Genomic DNA, 11,394 nt, shown 5'->3' on the forward strand with positions numbered 1-11,394 from the left:
CCCGGCTATTTTTTGGTTGCAGCCGTCATTGTTGTTTGGTGGGTCCGGGCTGGGGATTCAACCCGCCACCTTAGGTGTATGTGGCTGGTGCCTTAGCCGGTTGAGCTATAGGCGCCGAGCCTATTTTTTAATAAAATTCATTCCTCATTCCTTCTTTGTTTTCCTCTTCCATTCCTGTTTCCTTTACCTTTTCTCTTCTTTTCCTTCACACATAGGTGCCTTATAGGCTTAGGGTATACAATAATGAAATAAAACTCACAAAGTTTGTACATTTCAGGGCTTTCAGTCTACTGGGGATAAAAGTTAAGCAAATGATTACATACATAAATGCTGTTCTAATGCTAACACAGGAAAATGTTATCTTCATATTTCCCTTACGAAAAATCTCTTGTCAACTGAAAATTATGAGCTGCTTGAAACTCAAAGTATATTTTCCCATAGAAGCAATAATACAAAGAGATCTCATGCAATTCCTCGAAGCTTTATTTAATATAAATATTGCTAAACATCTCTTTGTAACTTTCTTTTTGTGGGAAACTTTATTGTAGATGATAATAATGTAGTTAACATAATATTGTAAGGTTAATAGAAATTGGTCTGAAAGAAACAGCTGAGAAAGAAAGGGATCAGAGTCCTTGAACCATGTGCTTAGCCTACCCCCATCTAGGGCCTGCATATCAACAAAGATTGATAAATTTTAGGCTCTGTCTATCATGAATTTATATTCTGGCAAGAGAGATTAAACATGTAATGGCTGCTATATAATGCAATAAATCCAGTAATACATATTTTTAATAAGATGTGAAAGTAGCCTAGAGAGAATACTTAAGGATAAGAGGATCAGAGAAAATATCAAGGGAAAGAGGTAGCATCTCAGTATGACTTTGGATGATAAATAGTAACTTTTTTAATGAACCAATGGAACTAGAAAGGTATTCCTTAAGAGTTTGAAGGCATGAAACAACATAATCAGTTTCAGGGTAGACACAGTAGCATGGTATTCGAGGGAGCACAAGGTTGTATAGGTTGGGATGCTTAAGAACAAGGGAGCAGAAAATATGATTAGTAGAAGAACAAGAGAAGAAGCTAGGAAGTGATGAATATTATTTATAATGCCTTGCAGGAATTAGTGGTGGTGTCTATAGGAAGGAGGTAAAAGGACAGACATAAAACCTTAGGCTTATGAGTTGTGTCTGTTAGATTGTGGGAACCATGTTCAAGAATAGTTTTCTGATGGAAGTTTAATATTAAATTACTATAATTACTTCTTTCTCATTTTTCTCTCACACACTTTTAAAAATAGCAAGTAGAGTTTTAAGAATGAATCAAGTATAAAAAAACTTGGAAATTTCCAAGAAAGTGGGTTCCCAGTTAAATTGATCATTGAGTTTTATATTTGAATCTAGGCAATCTGATTCATAATCCTTTGACCTGAAAAAGGCTATTTCATGTTCTATACATTATAAGCAACACTATATATTTGATTAAACTTTTTAAAAAGTTTGATTTCATGTTTATATAATAGCTATTAGAATAAACTGTTTTAAGGAAAGACAGACATCTAAACTCAGTAATCATTCACGTGTTTTTACAAATTGGTTCAGGCTAGTTGTGTAGCTGGCTCTTTGTTCTCTTAAGGAATGACATTATGTTTAGTTTATAGAAAATGACATACAACTATGCTCTCAGAATATAATGTTTCCTTTCCTTATTTTAGTAGTGTCTCCTTACATTTCTTAGGAATTGATCAAGACGTCTAATTGTTTATTTATATGCAGTTGAGTTCAGCTCTTACACTGAATAGGGCCATCACTTTGTTTGCTCTTATAGATTCTTAAGTTATAAGAAAAAAATTGAGAAGAATAGCTAATACTACCATGAGGGAGATAGAACTTTCTGTTCCATGTTTTTTGAAAGGAAAAAAAAAATGTCTCTTTAGTTAAGTTAGAGATAAAGGGAAGGGAAAGAGATTGAGAGATTGTATTTTGTAAATATCCTATTTAAGTAAGTGCTAATTTGTGCTTCAGGTCAGGAAACATGCACTGAGTAGTAGATCTACAAGTTTTAGTCTTTAAACCAGGAGTCCTCAAACTTTTTAAACAGGGGGCCAGTTCACTGTCTCTCAGACCGTAGGAGGGCCAGACTGCAGGCCCCGGGACCAGTAGGCTCCTAGGCAGGTCAGGCAGCAGCAGCAAAACCTGACGGGCCAGATCAATGTCCTCAGCGGGTTGCATGTGGCCCGCGGGCCGTAGTTTGAGGATACCTGCTTTAAACTATCACTTGCCACTTCAAATGGTCTAAATTTTGCTTCAGTTTTAGAGAGGAGAAGAAAGCAGTTATTAACAACATCCTTTGGTTTTTACAACAGCTTTGTCAACAAATTACAAATTCCCACATTTCCCGTTTTCCAAGTTTCGTTCCACTAATGAAATAAATTCTTCTCACTTTCAGAAAAAAAATTGATAGTTTTTCTTGGGAGAACACTGACTATATATCCTTCTTAGGTTTATTTTGTTACATTTAATAGATCATCTACATTTTAAATTGTACCTTTTATGTGTTTTTAATTTATTTAAATGTTTGCTTAAAATTATCTTTGGTTACTTTCTGTGAACAATGAAGATGTTGCTGAGGCAGTTGTTTATTTTTTCACACACTGTTTCTCTGAGGGTTAGAGTAAGAGACCTCTCCAGTGTTGTTATAGGGACAGTTGTCTTCTCTGGAGCAGTTCATTTGCTTTATCTTATGCTAGAGTTTTTACTTGTCACAGTTATTGTAATTCGTTTTTGCCAGAAAAGTTTCTTGTTATCCACTTTGTTTTAGGTATCATTTGACTATTCTTTTACTAACTTTTTAAGAACAGAAACTAACTCTGTGTATCCATACAGGATTTAATCTTTATCCTTTTCATTTCTGTTCTTGGCTATAGAGGATCATCATGGGCCACTCTTCCCACACTCTTAAGAGTTTTGTCCAAGGTGATAGTTTAAGGGAAAAAATATATTATGAAGTAGACTATGAATGTATCCCTGATTGAATTCTAAAAATATCATTCTTTATTGAGGTAACTATAGCAGGTTGCCTACTTACGTAATACTCAAAAGGTTTAGAAATTGAGCTTTGAAATTAGAATAGAATTTTCCATCGAAGCAAATTTTTTTTCTTTTGCAGTTTTTGGCTGGAGATGGGTTTGAACCCACCACCTCTGGCATATGGGGCCGACGCCCTACTCCTTTGAGCCACAGGCGCTGCCCTATAGAAGCAATTTTATAAGTAAGGGTTATTATAAATCAAGCTAATCTACAGTGTACTGACTCATAATGTAAACTGTAATTAAATCAAAGATAATTGCAACTAAGTTGTTATGGTGAAAACTTGTGTTTCTTTTGTGTAAAGATACTTGTGAAAAACCTAGTGGGAAACTTTCAGAAATTTCGATACTTATAAGCACCTTAGAGATTGATGATTGATTTTTAAAATACCAACTCAAATAAGAACTTCTTTTAAATATGTTTCTTCAGATTTCCTGACAATATTTGTGCATTCTAAGAAAATAGTCATTGGGATCAACAATTAGATCGCCTTGTCTTTGGAAAAGTCAGCAGACTAGCAATATTCTAAATATAAATTTAAATTTAAAAAACAGAAGGGCTTCCCACTTGGATCTCCCCACCTTCACTGCCAGGGGTTCTGTTCCCCTTTTTCTGTTTGCCCGCTTTTGCTTATCATGCTTATTAGTCTTTGTCCCTGCTGCATAAACCATTCTGTCACTCAAAATATAAGTAAATAAATTTAAAAAATAATAGTGCATTTGCTATTTTTTACCAAAAATATATGTTTAACACCATAACTGAATATGTCCATTCTAAAATTACATAAACTAAACCTCATGTATGTGTAACATATTACCATCTATAGGCAAGTTCTATCTAATAAATAGGACTTACATATACTATAATGTAGGCTAGCTCATAGCAGTCATTTAATTTATTTAGTCTTAAACTAATATACACTAATATAAATATTTTAGTCTTTTCATTACAAGAATACAATATTTTATTGACATTAAGAGTTTAATACTTTTCTAATTAGCCTATAGGAATTTATTAGAATTTTAAAAATATTTATATGCGTGTGTGTGTGTGTGTGTGTGTGTGTGTGTATAAAAGAAACTATATTCTTTCTTTTTGGGGAGAAGGCTGGTAAACAGGTAAGAAGGGAAGTTTTAGGGTGAGAACTGACTATGAAACCATTAAGATGATGTCTTTGCACTCCTTTTCTCCCTTTCTCTCCTGTCTCCAATGCTTCCAAGGAACCTAAAGTTCAGAACGGTTGGAATGAACTGAGGAGTATAGGAGAAAGCTCAGCAAATAAGTTGAAGAATAAGTATGTGTGTGAGTAGGAAGTAGGGACTACAGAGGCAGCTAGTTCTCCACTAACTAGTTCTGCCAGTTTCTTCCATTTCAGAAAATATCCCATTAAAGTTGAAAGCTTGTGTCTTCATTATTAACACAACTACCCTGTGCATATCAGGGACTTTGATTGGCTTAGATAATACTTCTGCTCAGTGCTGTAGTCCTGTCCATGACTGTTGGCTGGCAGCAACAGGGGCAGAGTTCCTTAGGGTACTCCGAAAGGAGTTAGTATAGAGTTAGAGTATTGTCTGGATATTTCTAAATTTGGTATTTTAATTTATAAAATGGGGGGTTCTCAATTATAAAACTCAAATAGAAATGCTGGTAACCAATATATCAAAAGATTCTATTAGGAAATATTCTGGGTTTCGGTGTAAAATCTCCATATTCTGAGTGTAAAAAACCTTTAATTTTATTTTAAATTGTTATGTTTTTAATGCTAATAAAATAATTAAAAGTCTTTGGTTTAAAACCAATTAGAAAAAAGAACTTGCATATATATAAGTTAATATTTTACAAGCCCAACCCATTAATTTTACATGTTATTTTAACAGTACATGTTTTCAATCAGCCCAAGTCTTTACAGAGTTAAACTGGACTTCCACGTTTATGTTTTCTGATTCTCAAGAGATAATAAGAAGCAGAATTTCAAATGCCTGTGGTATCAGTGGTGATTTAGTAATCAATTTGTTTTGATTTCAACTCTCTCATTGCTGTTTGTCTAGGGGATAGTGATCCTAGAAGAATGCCAACTTCCAAAAGACATTTTGAAAAAACAAATACAATTTGCAGACCAAGCAGCTTCGTTAAACACTACAGGGAATCCTCAGGTTCCCCGAGAGTGTCAAGATCCTTTACCAGAACAAGATTTTGAAATGTCACCAAGCAGCCCTACTTTACTTCTTCGAAACATAGAAAAACAGGTAAAGTCAGAGTAGGGTGTCAGCATAATGAAATGATTTTTCATTGATTTTAAAGGTATTCAAATAAACATCATTATGTGTGTGTCTACCTAGGATTTGCATTACTGAAGTTGGCCGTTTAAGGTTAAATGCAATTAAAATACTTGGTGTATGACTGGTGTTTATTATAAAATTCCTTAACTAAAATTGTGGGTATAATATGTAATGTGCAGGGTGATAATCATTTATACTAGGATTGGAAAATCTTTTTTTCTAACAAAATTGGCCATCCTTGGACTTTTTTCAAGGGGAAAGAACATTGGTACCAATTATTAAATCCAAATAGTTGTTTGACAAGTTTATTGATTGGGTTTTTAGTAAAAGATAATATTGGAATATGGATTTCTTCATGAAAAATGATTACATAAATGGAAAGTCAAAGAAGCACAGAACAGTTACTTTGATTCCAAAGTCCTCTGTGGTGCAGATAACTCCTCAAGTTTAATTATTCTGTCCTATCTGTCTTATATCTATCCTCTGAAATCAGTCAGTTATTTTGATTGAGATTTTGGTGGCTCTTGAATAAACCTGGCTTACTAGGAGGTTGTTATTGTAACTACACTGAATCTGCCAGAGCATAGCCATTCTTGATGATATTTGCATGATTACACTGATGCTGTGGGAAATGATAAAAATTTGTGGATCCCTGTATCTAATTTTCCTGGGTTTTTCTGTCATACCAAGAAATAATTAAATACAACAAAATATGGTATCATTTCTTCCATTCCTTATTTATTAAAACAGTAATTACCTAGTTTTCCTTAATTGGAATATATAATCAAAACACTTCTATGAATATTTTGTAATTCAGAAAATTATTTGATAATTATCTGATGTTAAATTGTAATGCACTTTACTATATAAGTGATATTTTAAATTAGGTTTGGTTATATTCTCATATTCCCACATACCTCTTTCTTTTCTCTCCTCTTAACGCATAGGACTAATCCTTTTTCAGTTTGACCCTCGTTGTTTCACAATCCAGGGTAATTTATTTGCTTATTCAATCGAATCTCCTTTCTTTACCTACAGGTCACTACTTATTCATTGAAAAATGTAAACTGATTACAGTAATTCTTAATACAGTACAATTCCAGAGGGATTTTCAGTTTCAAAAGAGATTTCTTACATGTTTTTCATTGTCTGTAGTAAACCCAAGGACCTGAGATAATATCAGAACTGTCTAATCTGTGGAGCCCAGAGCAAAGTGAAATTGCCAACCCCTTTCTTAAAGACAATAATTAAGAATTTAAACACAATGACAGCAAAGCACTAAGCAAGTTTAGGACTGTTCCACTGCAGCCCTATGCACAGGTTGCATACCAGTGAAGCTGGCCCTCGTTACCACTGTAGGTCTCATTACTGATGGGAATGTCAGAGGCTTTGGTAGTGTAGGAAAGGAATAGGAATTGTGACAACGTCAATAATGGCTCAACATAGGGGAGTAGAAGAGAAAGACGCAGAAAGGGGCAGCAACGATCACCTGTAGAGATTTTTAATAAATTGCCTATGAACTAGTCATTTGCTCTTGCCATATGTGGCAATAATGCTTTTACAGGCCAATTTTTTTTAATTTAAGTTGTTCTTAGATACTTGTAGAAGAAGACTGAGTTTATTGATGAGGGTGGCAAGCCCATTATTGCATATAGCTTTCTTAAGGTAATCTATTGATATATAACTGCTCACTTGTAATCATTTGACTTAGTTTTGTTGGAGTTAGAAATTACAATAGAAAGGCATTACTGAGTTGTAGGCTATTGACATTTTTAAAAAAAACTTATTGATTATACTAATACATGCTTCATTGTTAGATAGTATTTTTGTTCATAAATTTAAAAATGTCTTATTTTTAGTGTATTGGATGATTTAAGATAAATTTCACTGCTATTATATTTAATTTAGAAACCTTATTACAGATAGCTAGTATTTTGACTTAAAATTGATTAGTTTTTGTTTTCTGAATTCAAATTATGCTTCTCTTAATTTTACTTTTCTTATTTGAATTTCCTGTCCCACATTCAGATACAGGGATATAAGATTTTATTGGGCCATAGAAGGCTGGTCGTTAGGCTGAATCCAGGGGTTGTAGTGTTCTCCTTTTGGGCCAGTTATTCAAAAATAACTGCCAGCAACCTCTAGTGACTTAAAAGATTTTAGATAATGTTTATTGAGGTGGAACAAAAAATAAGAGTTTTCATTGTTTCAGACTAAAAAATATGAGATACTTAATAAATGTTAAATGCATAATTAAACTAAGAAACAGTTGCTAAATAAAGAATCAGTTTGTATTGATGATTTTTAAAATCATCTTTAATCTAAAAAAATTTGAGTAATTTTAAAATGAAGTCCTTAGGTGCATATTATCTCTCAAGACAATAAATGGTGGAAACATTTCAGAGTCTTTCTTATGAAAGACTTTATGAAGGAATAAAATAACAGACTTAAGTCTATGGTATTTAGTCTCATTATTTCTAATAGCATGTTATTAGTTTTATACAAGTGAAGAGTTTCAAAATAATTATTTAATATTTCACATACCTCTTTATTTTATAATAGAATATATTTTATAATAGACTATCTTATAGCCAATGAAAATGGTGAAATGTCTATATATTTTTTAAAAATATAGTCACTATATTAATGAAAAAACCAAGTTTTAGAAAATGGATGTGGTATGATCTAATTAAAAGTATGTGTATACATGTTATACTCATGCTCACATACACTCGGAAAACTTAATCTAGATGGAGAAATATATAAAATATTGACCATGGTTTTTTCTTAGAAGTATGATTATAGTTGACTTTCTTTTAATTTTCTAAATGTCTATATAATTTTTAATTTTTCTGCGATGAACATGGGTTACATCTATAATTAAAATAGTCGTCATTCCTTTGTAGAAATGTACTATTTCCATTTATGTGGCCTTTATTTATTATAATTGTTATTTTTTGTTTGTTTGTTTGTTTGAGACAGAGTCTCACTATGTCACCCTCCTTAGAGTACTGTGGCTTCACAGCTCACAGCAACCTTGAACTCTTGGGCTCAAGTGAGTCTCTTGCCTCAGCCTCCCAAGGCTGGGACTACAGGCACCTGCCACAACACGTGGCTATTTTGTTGTTGCAGTTGTCATTGTTGTTGTTGTTGTTTAGCAGGTCTGGGGCTGGGTTCGAACTCACCAGCCTAGGTACTGTGGCCGGCACTGTAATCACTGTGTTACGGGCGCCCAGCCAATATAATTGTTACTGTTTTGAGAATAATATTTATTATGTATATAGGGTAGACATAAACTTTGTGTGCAATTTATAATAGTTTAACAGAGTAAATTGCACACGAACTTTATGTCCACACTATATTTAAGTTTGAGATAAGGGTTAATGAAATCTTAAGTGCCAAAAAACCTTTGGTATTTTTGAATTAGGAAAACAATTGAGAAACAGTGTAGTGTTAAATTACTAACACTGAATTTGAATCCTGCATCCATTTCTTACCAGCTATATAACCTTTGATCAAAGTACTTAATCTTTCTTTGCTTAATTTACTCATCAATAATTGGTATTAATAATTGTGATATCAGTAGCTATAATATTATCTACGTTGCAGGTTAGTTTTGCAGATTAGAAATACTCTTGAGTGCACAGTGTAATGCCTAGCACATAATAAATTATAGCTATTTTTTTAAATTATTAAATAGGCTGCCTCAAGGGAAATACATAGATGCTATTTGCTCCATTCCAATGTCTTAGAGGATGGGATGGGTAGCTAAAGAAACCGTAATAAAAAAGGACATGGAAAAGGATGAATACTTAAATTGTAGATTTGCTTATGATAAATGGAAAAATCAGTTGTATAAATCTTCTATGTATACTAACGTATGTACTAAAATAAAAGCATTTACATGTTTTGTGAGAAGTTAAACATTTAATAGGAACTATAGGACTGAGCGTTTACTCACATTACTTGCTTAGCAGTAGTAAAAGGTTGACTGTTTCCTTGCAGAGTGCACAGTTGACTGAGATCATCAACAGTTTGATTGCCCCTCTCAACTTGTCCCCAACTTCATCACCCCTCTCTTCCAAATCCCGTAGCCAAAAATGTCTGGCTAATGGCATTTCCAGGAGGTAGGTATCAATCAATGAGATAGTTTTGTTTCTAAATTTGACTTTGCTTTATTTTACTTTGTTTTGATCTTTTAAGTATTACAGTACTTTTTTTTCCATGATAAGGAGTACTAGAGTATAATCAATAGACAATGGATAAAGTTGTAGATACTATCAAATTTAAATAATAAACCTAGAAATAAAAAGCTTTCCAGGAAGTTTTATATGTTTCTAAAAAAGAAATTGATAGCATTTGCTGTAGAAGTACTACTTGATTTACTATACCTTCCATGTTGCATCTTTTGTATTCTTGAGCTCCATGCTCTCTTTGCAATACATTTTTGGTTTTTTCTTTTTCTTTTTTTCTTTTTTTTGCAGTTTTTGGCCGAGGCTGGGTTTTAACCCACCACCTCCAGCATATGGGGCCAACACCCCACCCCTGCGAGCCACAGGCCCCACCCTGCAATGTGTTTGAGAACAAAAGATCCCTAGGTACAGTTTGTGATAAAGATGGGTAGATAGCACCAATAAAATTCAGCTTACAGCCCAAGCACAGTTGCTTATACCTATTTGGGAGGCTGAGGCAGGAGGATTACTTAAGGCACAGCATCAAGACCAGCCTGGGCAACATAGCAAGACCTGGTCTTTATGAAACCAAAAATAAATTATCTGGCTGTGGTGGTGCAGGTTTGTAGTCCTAGCTACTGGGGAGCCTGAGATGGGAAGGTTGCTTGAGCAGTAAGTGATCTGTGTATGCGCCACTGTTTTCCAGCCTGGGTGATAAAGGAAGACCCTCCCTCTTTACAAAAGAAAATTATAGGGCGGCACCTGTGGCTCAAAGGAGTAGAGCGCTGGCCACATATGCCAGAGGTGGAGGGTTCAAACCCAGCCCTGACTAAAAACTGCAAAAAAAAAAGGAAAAAGAAAATTATAAATAAATAAATGATTCAGCTTAAATTTTAATCACTCATTTTGTGCCTTAGTTTTTATAAGGTACATATTTTCTTAACATAATAGATAAGATGACTCTTCTAATCATTAGCAATTTATCTTATATACATATGTATCAGCAAAAATGTATATTCTATTAATCCAAATTCTTTTTTGGGAACAGCATTTGTTTTACTTTATATTGCTTACTTTTCTCTTCGAACCTTTCCTTCTGAAGATGCAATGAGAACATACTAATAGAGTATCATTTTATGTGTGCATCGTCTCATTTTTTTTCAGGTAAAATTGTAATGTTGGCTTCATTGCTTCAATTACCATAGAGGACTAAGTATAATTTCTTATTGGGAAATATTTATATTAATAATTACATGATTTATTTTTTTAAAAATCTTTGTAATATAGAATAAAAGAAAAATGTATACTGAGGTGAAACTTAATGCTAAGTAGCCATTACATTCTTTATGAGATTAAGATATATATAAACCAAGTCTTAAAATAAAAACGCTTCTGAGTGTGGTGGCTTACTCCTGTAGTCCCAGCTACTCTGGAGGCTGAGGCAGGAAGATTATTATTTGATTTTTATTTCTAATCTGTCTTTCTTCATTTTTTATTGACTTTATATTCATTCCTCTTATCACTGATGATTCACGTTGAAAGTAAAGTTCTCATATGTTGTATAAAGCAAATATGATATCCTCATGTATGAGAACATGCCCTAATTAGGAAAGTTGTAATATAGGTGAATGAATTTTGAGTTGAGTCATAAAACACCATGTGATTGGTATATGAGCATTGGTCATTCATTCATAAAGCATTGATTATTTGTCATATGTCATACAAAGCCTTAGAATGAAAATATGAAGAAGACAGTCTCCATTTGTTAATAATTCATGGCCTGATGGGTGAAACATGTAACTATTTAAAATGCTACATAATAATGATGGAATTGTATACTTTTTTTTTTTT

At 33.3% G+C, this 11,394-nt stretch overlaps 1 protein-coding gene across 1 annotated transcript in view; it reads left to right on the top strand.

Moving 5' to 3' along the window:
- Nucleotides 1–11,394, top strand: part of KANSL1L (KAT8 regulatory NSL complex subunit 1 like) — a 140,751-nt gene that overhangs the window by 55,361 nt on the left and 73,996 nt on the right. Inside the window, exons 4-5 of the mRNA XM_023510278.1 lie at nt 5,141–5,338; nt 9,377–9,498. Of these exons, the coding sequence (XP_023366046.1) occupies nt 5,141–5,338; nt 9,377–9,498 (320 nt within the window). The remainder of the gene's footprint in view (nt 1–5,140; nt 5,339–9,376; nt 9,499–11,394) is intronic.

The sequence above is a fragment of the Otolemur garnettii genome, unplaced genomic scaffold, assembly GCF_000181295.1.
Source record: "Otolemur garnettii isolate 467f Iridium unplaced genomic scaffold, OtoGar3 scaffold00013, whole genome shotgun sequence".
In the NCBI taxonomy this organism is placed as follows: domain Eukaryota; kingdom Metazoa; phylum Chordata; class Mammalia; order Primates; family Galagidae; genus Otolemur; species Otolemur garnettii.